General features: G+C 43.3%; 1 protein-coding gene across 3 annotated transcripts in view; it reads right to left on the reverse strand.

Moving 5' to 3' along the window:
- Positions 1-14,724, reverse strand: part of ogdha (oxoglutarate dehydrogenase a) — a 50,365-nt gene that overhangs the window by 12,591 nt on the left and 23,050 nt on the right. For all 3 annotated transcript variants that reach the window (XM_030059474.1, XM_030059473.1, XM_030059475.1), the window contains 2 exons: positions 2,840-2,955; positions 340-494 (listed from right to left, as the gene is read on the reverse strand). In XM_030059474.1, coding sequence (XP_029915334.1) covers positions 340-494; positions 2,840-2,955 — 271 coding nt within the window. The remainder of the gene's footprint in view (positions 1-339; positions 495-2,839; positions 2,956-14,724) is intronic.

Here is a 14,724-nt window from a genome sequence, read left to right on the forward strand (position 1 = left end):
ACACAAAGACACACACACACACCCACACACCCACACACCCACACACACACAGGTCAGTTTCTAAAATAACTGATTTCACTGCAATATTGGTGTTAATATTGAGGCTTTAACATGAAGGTGACAGTTCTAAGTTCTCACGTGAGCTGCACCTGAAGACCGACTGTAATGTTTTTGTTGTTCTAAGACAGAGGTAATACAGCAGGATGGAGGTTCTCTTAGACAGCGGTTCTGTGTTCTGGACAGAGGTTCTGTGTTCAGACTGCAGTTCTGTGTTTGGACAGAGGTTCTGTGTTCTGGACTGTGGTTCTGTGTTCTGGAGTGCGGTTCTGCGGGGTGTACCTGGTGGAGCGGACCATGCGGGCCAGCAGGGTTCTCTTCTCCTCCAGGGTGAACTGCATGACTCCTGGCGTCTCAAACTTCTGTCTGATCCACTGGCACTGCTCCAGGTCGTTGATGAACATGAACTCCACTCCGATGTGCTGGCAGTACGCCATCTGCAGGCCAGACACGGCATTACGTCAGCACCAACAGCAGGGCCAATAACAGCAGTACTAACAGCAGTACTAACTGCAGCAATAGTAACAGCAGTACTAACTGCAGCAGTACTAACAGCAGTACTAACTGCAGCAATAGTAACAGCAGTACTAACTGCAGCAGTAGTAACAGCAGTACTAACTGCAGCAGTAGTAACAGCAGTACTAACTGCAGCAGTAGTAACAGTAGTACTAACTGCAGCAGTAGTAACAGCAGTACTAACTGCAGCAGTAGTAACAGTAGTACTAACACCATATCACCAGGGGACTATGGTCCAGTACAAGCACTGAGTAAGTGCATTGAACAAATCAACAATTGGATGTGCCAGAATTTCCTTCAGTTACACAAAGACAAAACTGAAGTAATTGTTTTTGGAGCCAAGCAAGAAAGATTAAAAGTTAGTGCTCAGCTTCAGTCAATAATGTTAAAAACCACAAACCAAGCCAGAAATCTTGGTGTAGTCATGGACTCAGACCTGAATTTCAACAGCCACATTAAGACAGTTACAAAGTCAGCCTACTATCACCTTAAGAATATATCAAGAATTAAAGGACTTATGTCTCAGCAGGATTTGGAAAAACTTGTCCATGCATTTATCTTCAGTAGACTTGACTACTGTAATGCTGTCTTCACAGGTCTCCCTAAAAAATCCATCAGACAGTTGCAGCTGATTCAGAACGCTGCTGCTCGAGTCCTCACTAAGACCAAGAAAGTGGATCATATCACTCCAGTTCTCAGATCTTTACACTGGCTTCCTGTGTGTCAAAGAACTGATTTCAAGATATTGCTGTTGGATAATAAAGCACTAAATGGTTTAGGGCCAAAATACATCTCTGATCTGCTGCTAAATTATGAACCATCCAGACCTCTGAGGTCGTCTGGGACTGGTCTGCTTTCTGTCCCCAGAGTCAAAACTAAACATGGAGAAGCAGTGTTTAGTTTTTATGCTCCACATATCTGGAACAAACTCCCAGAAAACTGTAGATCTGCTGTGACTCTCACTTCTTTTAAATCACAGCTGAAGACTTTTCTGTTTGCCGCTGCCTTCCATTAAACCACATTAAGGTTTAATACTTTACACTGCACTGTAACTTTTAATGTCCTGTTCTATCTTATTCTCCTTTTAGCTTCTTTTTATTAATTGTTTTTATGTTTGTTTTCTTGTGGTGCTTTTATATTGTTTTAATGTCTTTATGCTCTATGCAAAGCACTTTGAATTGCCTTGTCGCTGAAATGTGCTACACAAATAAACTTGCCTTGCCTTACTAACAGCAGTAGTAAAAGCAGTAGTACTAACAGCAGTAGTACTAACAGTAGTACTAGCAGCAGTAGTACTAACAGCAGTAGTACTATCAGCAGTAGTACTATCAGCAGTAGTAGTAACAGTAGTCCTAACAGCAGTAGTCCTAACAGCAGTAGCAATAACAGTAGTCCTAACAGCAGTAGTCCTAACAGCAGTAGTCCTAACAGCAGTAGTACTATCAGCAGTAGTACTAACAGTAGTACTAGCAGCAGTAGTACTAACAGCAGTAGTACTATCAGCAGTAGTAGTAACAGTAGTCCTAACAGCAGTAGTCCTAACAGCAGTAGTCCTAACAGCAGTAGTCCTAACAGCAGTAGCAGTAACAGTAGTACTAACAGCAGTAGTCCTAACAGCAGTAGTCCTAACAGCAGTAGCAGTAACAGTAGTACTAACAGCAGTAGTCTTAACAGCAGTAGTCCTAACAGCAGTAGTCCTAACAGCAGTAGTACTATCAGCAGTAGTACTATCAGCAGTAGCAGTAGCAGTACTTTCCCCTCCTGTCTGCTTGCATAATGTGCAGCTGATCTCATGTAGGAGGCAGCACACACTCCAACACTGTGTGGGATCCAGTGTGGGTTTGAAACCTGCTGCTGTTATTTTTGGATTCAAACTGCTGAGAGCTCATATTTTATAACGACATTCAAGATCTGTAAATTTGACCATTTTGGTGCACTTTTTTTTTTCTAAATCACAGAAAATATCTTCTTCCTGCCAGGGTGGAAATGCATATTAATCCCATCAGCATGTCTTCAGGTCTTCTCATGGACTAAATGTGATGAAAAGCCCAACTGAGACTCATGTTGCTAAAGCGCTGCAGACATGACCTGAGAGCCGAGTCAGCATGTCCTCATGGGAAGAGGGCCTTATTAGGAATATCCAAACGGAATATGAAGTTTACATGACCTGTGTCAGATTAGGAATATTTTCATATTTGGAATAAAAGTGGAAAATTAATGTGCATGTAAATGTACTGAGTGTGTGTGTGTGTGTGTGTGTGTGTACCTCCAGTCGGCGTATGATCTCCTTCAGCGGCAGCGCGCTCTCCGAGCCTCCGATGAAGGTGGTGGTGGGCAGACGGAACACCTTGTCCAGGTCCGACTCCTCCAGCCCGTAGAAGCCTACACATCCCACAATGCACCACGGTTCCCAGGGCAAAAAGGGAGCGAGGAGGGGGAGAGGGAGGGGAGGAGAGGAAAGGTTGAAGGATGGAGGAAATGAGGAGGAGGAGGCCCAAAGAGGGGAGATGGACACAGACATACATGCGCACACACACACACACACACACACACACACACACACACACACACACACACAGAGTGTATGGAGGCCATGGACAGAACAGAAGAGAACATGCATATATGAGTTAGTGATGAACGGATGAATTAATATGCATGATAACATGAGGCAATGGAAAATGCATCGACAGCCGTAAGAGCCACACATTTCACAACATGAACAGACAGACAGGTGCATGCAGACAGACAGGTGCATGCAGACAGACAGGTGCATGCAGACAGGTGAGGAAGCAGCAGCAGATGAGGAGGACAGGATGTGGATGGCAGTGGTTCCAGCAGCAGGTATTTGCGGTCGTCGTCGTGTTTATGGATGTTGATTTTGCGGGACAGAGCGAGGTTTGTTTGTGGGGTTGAAAAATAAAAATGAAAATGAAAATAAATCAAAAATAAAAAAGCGAGGAGAAACATTGTTAGTATCGTGAGCCGGTCGGCAGGTTAACACAACCAGAAGCTCCCACTCTTCATGCAGCAACATTTAGCCTTTAGCCTTCAGCTGATTCACCTGCTGAGACGCACACGGACCAGTCACCTGCACACGCCTGCAGGCTGGGCTGCACCAACCACTCACTTAATCTGACATGTAATCTGAGATTAGCAAAACCAGGTTTGAAATGACACAGAGCTCTGTGGCATGACTAAAAACTCACTGGTTCAGTAAATCCACGTTTAAACAGAAATTAAACAGTTAAGAGTTAAATGCTTGTGAAAAGATGTTTTCTTTTTTTTTTCTTTTCTGTAAAGTGACTGAGTTATCCTGAAAAGCGCTATATAAATGGCATGTATTATTATTAAAAGAAAAAAACAAAAAAATAATCTGATGTCCATCCAGCCTCACTGATCTGACCTTTGAATAAACTTTTAATAATTATAAATATAGTTTTATCATTTAAATGTTTCTGGTGGGTTTTTTTTTTTTTTTGGCTAATTTTGCAGCAATTTTTTTTACTATAATATAATACTAATATTCTGGTAATTTTTTTATCACAAATATTCTCATCTTTTTTTTTTCTTTAAAGGTTTTTTTGGTAATTTTCTAGTAATTTCCTTGTAACCTTTGACTAATTCCTTGCTAATTTTCAGATCATTTCTTGCTAATTTGCTGACTGCATTTTTTCCCATGTTTCTGAAACAAATCTAATGAATTTGCTCAGGTTTCAAAGGGTTAAATGTTCAGCATCCAAGTTTAAGTTAAATTTAAAATGGAGGACTAGGTTTAGAGAGATTTACATTTAATCCTTAATATAAAATCAGATTTCAAATTAGGTGTAACCTCAGTTAATGCTAAACTAAGATTTAATCTGGCTCAATTCATCCTTCATCCTTGTTGCTGCAGCCCAGCCTTAGTCTGAATTTATATTCCAGGTTAGGATGTTCTTACACACAGACTTGATTTTCTCTCGACGTGTTTTGACGGCTGTGGTCCTGCAGTTTTCCTCCGAGGCGTCACGTCGTCACCAGATCGTTTCCTGTCAGCTGATTCATATCCGCCAGTCTCACCTCTATAAGAATATATAAGAATAAAACTGACAGAGCCTGTCCTCTGTGTGCAGCGGCTTTACCGTCCTCTTGGTCTGTTTATGGTCTGTTTAAGGACTCATTTGTTGACTTTTTGTTTTTTTATTTCTACCGATTCAAATGAATCCATCGGCTGAAAGAAACTGACAGAGAGAACGGAGCTAATGCCTGAATCCAGATCATGAGCTCTTAATCTCTTGACTCCAAACTGGCACAAGGTAAATACCATGAGGCGCAAGTTTCAAGTTGCTGCACGGACCCAATTTCCTGTGACACCAGGCAGGGCATGATGGCGACTCCAGCTCCGCTCAGACTGACGTCCAACGTCTGGGCACATTTTGGTTCCCGCAGGAGAAACGGACACTGACACAAAAGTCGTGCGGTGTGCAGGATTCATTAAACACACCACCTTACTGCCAGTCAGAAATCAAGAGTTTACTCACTCCAATCAATTCACTGAACCATGGTTTATAAAACTGAATCATTCCAAAAAAGTAAATAAATTTTGTTCCGGCCACAAGTGAAGCGTTAATCAAATCAAATCATTGATGAGCCAAAGGCCGACGCCCCGACTTTCCAGGTTTCAAGGAGGCGACAGAAAATCCTGAAACAGGCCCAGAGGACAGTGAAGCTACCGCACGTCTGGGACACCGCCCCGATGAGACCTGCAGGGGGCGCCGTCACCCAACCCAACCCAACCAATCAGCTGACAGTAAACGACCCGGTGACATCACGTGGCGTTTCTGAGGAAGACTGCCAAGACACAAAGCAAGCAAAACATGTTGAGGCCAAATAAAGACACGTACAGACTGTATGCAAAAACATCCTCCAGTCAACTTTCTGCACACACACACACACACACACACACACACACACACACACACACACACACACACACACAGATTAACCAGAGCCTGGTGTCTGTGAAGTCACCACACCTCAGCACCGCACTAACTCAACTCGGTCATCAACATTTTACTTCCTGGAGCTAAATTCGGTCGCCAGCCGGTATCAGCCGGTACAGGCCGCTCTGTTGACCGGCCTTGTTGCCAGGCAACGCTGACAACTGGAAGTGAAACTGAATCGCCACGGGTCAGAGAACCACTTGGCTGGCCTAATTTTTCTCACGTTGTCATTGGATCTCTGCGAGCCGGGTGCAGGTTGTGTTCAGGGGCGGCGTGGACATCAGAGAGCTGCACGGTGAGCCAGGCTCTCTCTGCACGAGCTGCTCCACAAAACCCAAAGGCCCAAGCAGAGATAAAGCTTTCAGGATGGGGGTCCTCTCTGAGCACCTTCACATTAAAAGCCCTGTTTGGTCATGTGACTCTTATTCTGCTGCCGCCTTCTTCACTCAGGAGGAACAAACTGTCATTATGGAGCCACGAGGAGGACAAAAAAATTAAGAGTGTGGCTGCAAAGAAAGGCCAGAGAAGAATATGGACAGAAAATGGTGGATCATGTAAATTTGTAAATTATCTTCCAGTAAATTCAACTGATATAATATCAGGCCCATGTGTGAGAGACTTGGTGTTTTATTAGATGCGGTACCTGCATGTCAAACTGTGTCCAGGTGCCTGCATCAAACAAACCTGGCAGCAAATTAGGAGTAAGCAGCAAGTCAAAATCATCAAAATGTCCCTCCGAGTGGGATGGAGCTGCTGTGGCTTACTATTCTGGGATTATGTGGGTGATATTCAGTTTCAAATCTGAAGGGTTAACAGACGTATTACCCAAAGCAAACAGGACAAAAAGCTGATTTTAAGCTGATAACCTGGTCTGGAGCGGGTTATGTTTGCAGCGTCCGTCACCGTGGTGATGAAGGCGTCAAAAGAGAGCCGCCTTTGACACGACAAACTCCGGCTTTAGACTGAACACACCTCGCTGAGCCGGTAATCTCACTTCACAGCACGGCCCTCAGCTGACTGGGACTGTGTGTTACCTGGCAACACCTGCGGCAGCATTTAAGTCCAGGAAGTAAAATGAATAAATGAATAAATATAGAAAATCTTTGGGAATGTGGCTGCCTGACTGCTGAGTCGGACAGGTTGTGTTGTAGTGACAGAAAGCAGAGCACGGTCAACAGATCAGGCGGCAGGTCAGCTCGGGCCGGCTCAGCTCTACAGACCGCAGCCTAATCTGGGATTTGATGATCAGATTCACTGGAGTCAGCAGGTGTGATGAGAGTCCAGGAGACGGTCCTGCTGGTTTTGGTGCAGAGACTCACAGCAGCACAGGAAGAGGCTCATTCACAACAACAACAACAAAAAGTCAACCTTCTACTCCAAGGAGAGTCATTTAGGTCGCACCAACGAGGATGAATTTAATCTGACATGTAATCTGAGTTCAGCAAAGCCAGGTCTGACATGAGCCAGAGCTGCACGATTAAAAACTGACTTCATTTGGTTCAGTAAATCCAGATTTAAACAGAAATTAAAAGATTACGAGTTAAATGCTTGTGAAAAGATTTAAAACATGTAAACACACAAAAAATCTGACGTCCATCCAACATCACTGATCTGACTTTTAAATATCATTTTGATAATATGCATCATATCTAATAAAAATGTGGTTTTCTTGTCATTTAAAAACTTTTTTTTGGTGATTTTCCAGCAATGCTTTACTACTTTTCTGGTAATGTTATTGAAATTTTTCTAATTTTTTTTTTTTTTTTTTTTAAAACTGTCTTACTAATTAATTTTACTAATGTTCTTGTAACCTTTGACTAATTTCTCGCTAATTTTTGGAGATATCAAATGAATTTGCTCTGGTTTCAAAGCGTTAAAAGTTAAACCTCCTTTTTTTACTGAAATGGTATGGGGTATTTACAAAACTGACTAAAATAAACTCAAATTAGAGACAAAAACTAAAGCCATTCTCTTTATTTGGTTGATCCTCAGTGAAGATATTTTTTTAAAAATAGTCTGAGCTGAATGAATGTGGAGTTTTATTACAAAAAGAGATTAAAACTATCACTAATAAACTAATACCAATAAACATTAAACCAAACAAAACCGTGTTGTGGGTTTACTGAACCGTTGCTCCCCTGGCTTTCAGAGCGCTCCTCAGCCTGCGGACTCCATCATGGTGGCCATGTTTACGGCCTTGTCTTCTCCTGAGCAACTGTAATAAAGTGGAGCTGGGATTCTGAACGTGCACAGGTCTGAGTCAGCTGATCCTGTTTATCCTATGAGACGCTGTGTATTTTACTGGCATGATCAGCCTCATGTCACAGGTTCAGTCGAGCGCTGCCGTGCGTCAGGCATCAGGCTCGGTACTGGATGGTGCTGCTGTGCTTTTTGGAATGAACCCCTTCACGTTCTCTGCACCAATGCCAGCGGGCCGTCTCCTGCAGATCATCTGTCTGGTGACCTTGTGGTGACCTTGTGGTGACCTTGTGGTGACCCTGTGTGTCTGTGCTAAGTCTCCTGGAAGAGAAGGTGAGGACAGCGGTGAAGTGTCCACAAGCTGAGAGGAAAACCACAGCAGCTTGTCTCAGACTGAGGAGCTCCACTTCACCACAGAGAGCTGTGTGTGTGTGTGTGTGTGTGTGTGTGTGTGTGTGTGTGTGAGCATGGCAGCGGTGGCGATGTGGTGACATCACAGGCTGAGTGACGGGGGTGAGGGGGGTTATGAGCGATGTGTTGATCAGTTGGAACTTCAAACTGATTATGGGACGGTGAGGGGAGATGTGTTATGGAGAGAGAGGCTCAGAGAGAGAGAGAGAGAGAGAGAGAGAGGTGTGTGTGTGTGCGTGTGTGTGTGTGTGTGTTCTACTGGACTTCAACAGAGGAAACAACCCGTACAGAATCCCTCAGCGAGCGTCGGTGGACCGTAGCTGATTTGTCAAAACGCCCTCGGACTCCGGCGACCGCACGTTACACAACACACACCGACACACTCCTCAAGGTTTCCCCTCACACTCACACACACCTGCCAATCAGACAGCTGAGCCTGCTCAGCCAATCAGAGAGCAGCCAGGACGCACACATACAAACAAACACACACCGACTTCACAGTCAAAACCAATCAGAGAGCTGCACCAGGCGGAGCGACAGCCAAGCTGGCCAATCAGGAAGCAGAGATCGCCCAAGGACACACGGGATGGTGGGACGCCAGCTCATCCACACACACACACACACACACACACACACACACACACACACACACACACACACAGGGAGAGAAAAATCACTGAACCTTTTTATTCTGTGACTGCCCAAATGTTCATTTCATCTTGGATGCTAATATTAAAAAAAAGAAAAAAAAATCAGCCACTCCTGCGTTCTGCGCTCTAGCACCATTAGAAACTAAGGCTGCAAATAATAAACCACGTTTACTGCCAACTAATCTGATGATTCATGTCTCTAGAGATGAATGAGTTTTTCTTTGTGCATAAAGTGTGAAACATAAAGCAAAAACCCGATGGACGTGATCAGAACGCCAGCTGACATCTTCAAATGTCCTCAGTCTGACCAGCAGCCAAAAAAAAAAATATATATATATATTTTTTGAAAGAAAAAGGAAACTGAAAAGCAACTGGCATAAAGACTGATGCTATTCACTGATTATTAAAAGTATATGTTTAATTTTCTGCTGAGTGATCACATGACTGGTCGTTTCTGCACATCTGTTTCATCTCATTTGCATATGTGGGAGAATAAACTGGGGAAAAATACATTCCCCCTTGAAATATTCCCATCTAGATGCCCACTGCTGTAGAGACAGCCCCAATGCCTGCTGGGAGTTGTAGTGTGTTATTACATTACTTAACATCTGACACTCAGTGTGTGGTTTAACACGTTAACCTCACACACTGACATGTTCAGATTTCCATAAAAAATAAAGCTGCTCGCACTGTCAGGAAAAAAAAAGGTTCAGAGTTTAAATCCCACCTTTCCTCGGCACGCTGCTCTCTACCGGCCAATCAGATCACTGATTCCCACCCGGAGACGACACACAGCCCAGACGGTGTGGCTTCTGCACACTGCATGGCAGCCAATCAACAAGCACAGATGGAGGACATGCAGCTGAACCGGCCAATCAGACAACAGAGTTTCCAGAGCCGAGCGGAGTCACTTCAACACACCACGAGCCTCGTGCTGCGTTCACACGACGGGCGACAAGACGGCCAACACAGCTGTCCAGCTTCTCTTTAAATCCTGACTGAGGTTTGAAAACCAGCTGCTGCTGGACACTTCCTGTCCCAGAGTGAAGCTGCACCTCAGCGTTATCACCCTCCCTGCTGACCTTTACAGGCCTTCAGCAGTAAAACCAAACACACTGCCACAGTTTACGCTGCGAGCAGCACACACACACACACACACACAGCAGCTGAGGAACTATAGGAATATTACAGGCAACAGAGTGAAAGGCACAGTAAAATTCTGCCCCTGATGTAAATAAACTCTTCTGCTAAATGTTTACAGCTGTTGCCATGGCAATGGGAAACACCCAGAAATACTGAATCAAAGGCCCACGCGGGTCCTACCCTTCAGTCTGTATGGTTTTGACAGACAGAGGTTCAAACAGATCTCAGTGAACAAATATGTTATTTGGCAGCACCAACTCATCAGGGGTGTGGAGGATCTGAGCCTGGAAAGAGGCTGACAGCCTGGGTCAGTTTTTCCTCCGTCCTCAGCGGTGGGAGTGGACCTTTGGTACATTCAGAGGACTGCCCATGCTGCTGAAACACTGAAAAAAAGTCCAGGTTTTGTTTTCATAGCTCAGCGCACAGCAGGTGTCATTCAGGTGTTTGTAACTTCGTATGTCCAGCTTCCATTAGAAAGGCCATGTGGCCTGTTGTCGCCCGTCCTGTGAACATGAGCCTCAGTCAAGCCAAGAGCAGCGAGCCGCACAGCACAAATCCACCCTGAAACACCCTGAAGCTCTGCGGCAAGCTTTCTACATCTGTGACGAGGAAAACAGCTCCAACTCTCTAACCCAGCAGTTCTGGAGTGGCTGAGCTCAGAGGGAGCACAAACCACAGAGAGTGGAGAGGCAGCAGAGTCCTGGAGACGAGCTGACTGAGAGCCGGGACAAAACCCTGCATCACGCCTGTACCAACACGCCGACTAAAACTGCACTGCCTCTCGCCGGCACAGCGTCCACAGGCCGGAGTGAGCCTCAGAAAAGGAGACAGGTGTCAGGGGTTTGGAGCAGAGGTCGACCAACAGGACCTTTTAGAAAACATCAGTTTGGCAGAACTCCAGCTGTGACCGACGGCCGACAGGTAGCAACTCAAATGAACCAGAACCAAAACACCAAAATGAGTTTGTCCTCAGGCAGAGAGGACATGAGTGACTGGCTTAAAAGTTTCACATGAGTAAACATGTTTATAAAATAACAGTTTAAATGCTGTAAACAATAATGACACCATCTTAATTTGCTTAAATCTGCCAAAATAATACAGTTTAACTAGAAACTTCAGAAACTTTAAATGTGGTGGCCTGATGTGCCAATTTATTTATGACTTTGATTTAGACGTTTAGTTCAACAATCAACCAATCATTTCTGACAGTCTTTTCTTTTCCCTTATTCCGCAGGGTGGTGTGTGTGTCTGTGTGTGTGTGTGTGTGTGTGTTGAGGGAGGTTATAACAGCATACTAATCAGCTGCCAGCGCCTGGGCTGTGGGTCGACCTCTAGTTGAAGTTAATGGGGTGCTAACTATTTTTACATGCCTTGTAATGATAAAGCCTTTTTAATATTTGTTCATTCTACACAGGATGTGTATTTAAAAACGTAGACAAGCTTAAAAATATATTTCCCTTCAGTGGTTTGTTGGTTTTGTTTCTAACAGCTCATGATCTCCACAGCTTGGTGATGTTTCTGTCTCAGTTACCTCTTTAACTTTTATTTTGTCAGTAAACCAACAAAACTATAAGTGAATACAAACATTTGTTCACCGTGATTTGTTTGACTTGTTGGATTTTCTTGCAATTGTGCGAAAGCTGGTTATCAAGTTGGTGCTATATTCACCAGTCGCTCACTATTTTATCCGCCTTTTAGAGACTAGACGATGGCCGGTGATCAACTTGCCGACTTTTGAGGCTTTATTCATCTAACTTTATAACAACATGGATAAATGGGCCATGCTGCAGGGTGGATTATTGCAACTTTTTGGGGAAGTGACTCATTTGTCAAAGTAACTTTTACAAGTCTCAACAGGAACACGACCAAAATCATCATGTGTGTGACATGTTAGCACACAGCGCTGTCAGTGACTTCAGTGTCAAAGGTGAAGGTGGCCGACGGGCCGATTCCCCAAAAAGTGAGCGTGTGTGGTGCCTGAAGCCGCTGAAGGTTCATTTTTCCAAACTGTTTACCGCCGTCCAGCCGTCTGCAGGCGCCGCTAAACTGAGACAGGCAGTCTGACTCTGAAACACACCACAACACGTCAAGAGTTCAGGACATTTTCTCTCTTATCCCCGAGCGGTCAGGACGTTTCCGAGAGGCGATATCTGACCAACAGTTCACAGCTGTGTAAGCATCAGAGCGCAAACGCAGACAGTTCTGTTAGTGTGACACTGACACAAATCACATCCTCATCCTGCCTGTCTCGGTCTGTGGATTTAAATTTTGGATGTTTTTATCTGCATGTTTCTCTCTTTAAGTCCGAAATGACCTCACATGACCTCGACTTCTTGTAAAACAGAGCGTCTTAAACAGTGACATCATCATCCTGCTCCAGAGGCTGGAAATTCAAATTTCAACCAATAAAACCTTCACAAGTCTTAAAACTTCCTCTCTCATCCACCTGTCTCTTCAAAATAAAAGTGTGTCCTGTTGGCTTGCACTTGTGAATGATCCCTCCATGCATTTTTTTTCATACACAAGCAAACATCCAAATGTCAGAAATTATTTTCAAGGAATGAAGAATCCATGAATTTCTCTCATGGATTTTTTTTTTTTTTTTTTTTCTTAAACCAGACGTTTTAAAAATATAAGTAAAGCAGAAACAAATGGTGACAATTTCTGAGGCCTTTTTTTTGGGGGGTGGGGTGGGGCAGGATATCAATAACGGGTACTAATTGTCACCCTGCTGCCTCACATGTTGCTGTGCGACTGGATGACAGATTTATCTCCATTAACCCGACACATTTTCCATTCACAGGCAGTACAGACTGTCCTGTCTGTCTCGCCAGCACACACACACACACACACACACACACACACACACACACACACACACACAGGCTGGTAGGGTGGAAACACAACACACCAGAGGCACATTGACATTAACATGGAAACAGGAGCACATCTCTTAGCCCCAGACTGAGGAACAAACAGAAAAAAGACATTAAAGCCACAAAAGGGCTTATGGTGATGCAGCTAGAAAAAAAAAATCCAGGTAAGGAACTAAAACTCAGTAATGACCATTTCAAATCATTACACAACTATCTCCCAGGCCACGCCCTCTTCAGGGCATCAACAAGAAATCAGACAAATCATTTTTGTTCTTTAACTGATTATTTCAGGTGTGTATTTATCCCCGGTCAGCTGTAGGTGAGGATAAGGTGGGTTATTAATAGGGGTTAATAACCTCAGCAGCAGTACTGGTAGTAGGAATATTCCTGCTGACTGGATCATTTAATGTCTCAGTCTGATCAGACTGATCAGTTTCTGTGATGGGAGGAGCCGCTGCAGGTTCAAGGAAATGTTCTGCGTGTGTTCCACCCTGTTCTGACTGATGCTGTTCTGCCACACCTGCACTCCTGCCCAGGTATTTAGTTAAGGGCTGCAGGAAAACATCTAAAAAATGTGATGAAATAGGATTTACTGGTTTTTATCCTGGGAACTTTAACTGATAGATGAGAGCTGGATCTGACTTTTTTAGCCACATGACTCAGTTCTGACTTTAATTTATCGTTTTTGGTTGAAGACACATATGGACAGTCATGAAGCTGTCTGGCTGTTTGTAGATCAGTCAAACGCACAGCTGGTCAGGCTGATCTCTGTTAGCATGAAGGGGAAACACCAGATTAGTAACACTGAGGGTTTCTACACTTTAACACACACGATTTAAAGCAGAATCTGCTCAATCTGTCCTGAAGCTGAGAAGCCCAACAGACAGAGAGAGGTGGGGGGGGGGAGAGAGACAGGGAGAGAGAGATGGAGAGACAGAGAGACAGAGAGAGAGAGAGAGAGAGAGGGAGATGAAGGAATAAACAGAAATTAAGAGACAGATGAGAAGCAGAAAAGACAGAAGATAGAGACACACAGTTCAGCCTGACTGACACACACACACACACACACACACACACACACACACACTATAACACAACAAAGGCTGAGCACTTCCCATAATGCACTAATGTATTTTCTTTAATTTGTCTGAGTGATTAAACACACTGTTGCTCTAAGTGGGGTCATGAATTCATAATAGTACAATAATTCAGCACAAAATATATTTTAATATTTCAATCTCTATTTGTCACTGGTTGAGGGTGATAGAATACAGTTTTATTGTAATTTTTATTATTTTTTTTAACTTATTTTCTAGTCAAATACATTGGTATTTATTTATTTATTTTTTTTACTAATGTTCCAGTATTTTTTTTTTTTTTTTTTTTTTTTTGGTGCTAATTTGCTCATCGCCTCTTTTCCAATGTTTCTGAAAGAGATCAAGTGAATTTGCTCAGGATCCAATGCTGTCACAAGCAGAAATCTGACAATAATTACTTTATTTTATTTATTTATTTTACTTTATTTTGCAGTAATTTTAAAGAAAATGCTAGTTTTCTTGTAATTTACTTCTTGTATTTTTTTTTCACAGTAATGTTCTGGTAGTTTTTTCTTTTTTGATAATTTACTGATCTGTTTTTTTTTCTCTCTCTCTCTGAGGTTTCTAAAATCTAAACAACTCAACACAAACCAAATTTTCATATCACAGTTCACAGGAGGAAAAAAAAAAGGTGGGGGTTCAGGGCTAAATGACGGTCAGTCTGGGCCGGACGCAACAGGAGAAACTTTACAACCTCAGAATCTGAGATTTTTTCTCATAAAATTATATATTTTTTTCCTTATAAATTTACGACTTTAATCTTAGGATTTCTGAGTTTTTCTTGCAAATTTGTGAC

This window comes from Myripristis murdjan, chromosome 9 (genome assembly GCF_902150065.1).
Source record: "Myripristis murdjan chromosome 9, fMyrMur1.1, whole genome shotgun sequence".
In the NCBI taxonomy this organism is placed as follows: Eukaryota; Metazoa; Chordata; class Actinopteri; order Holocentriformes; family Holocentridae; genus Myripristis; species Myripristis murdjan.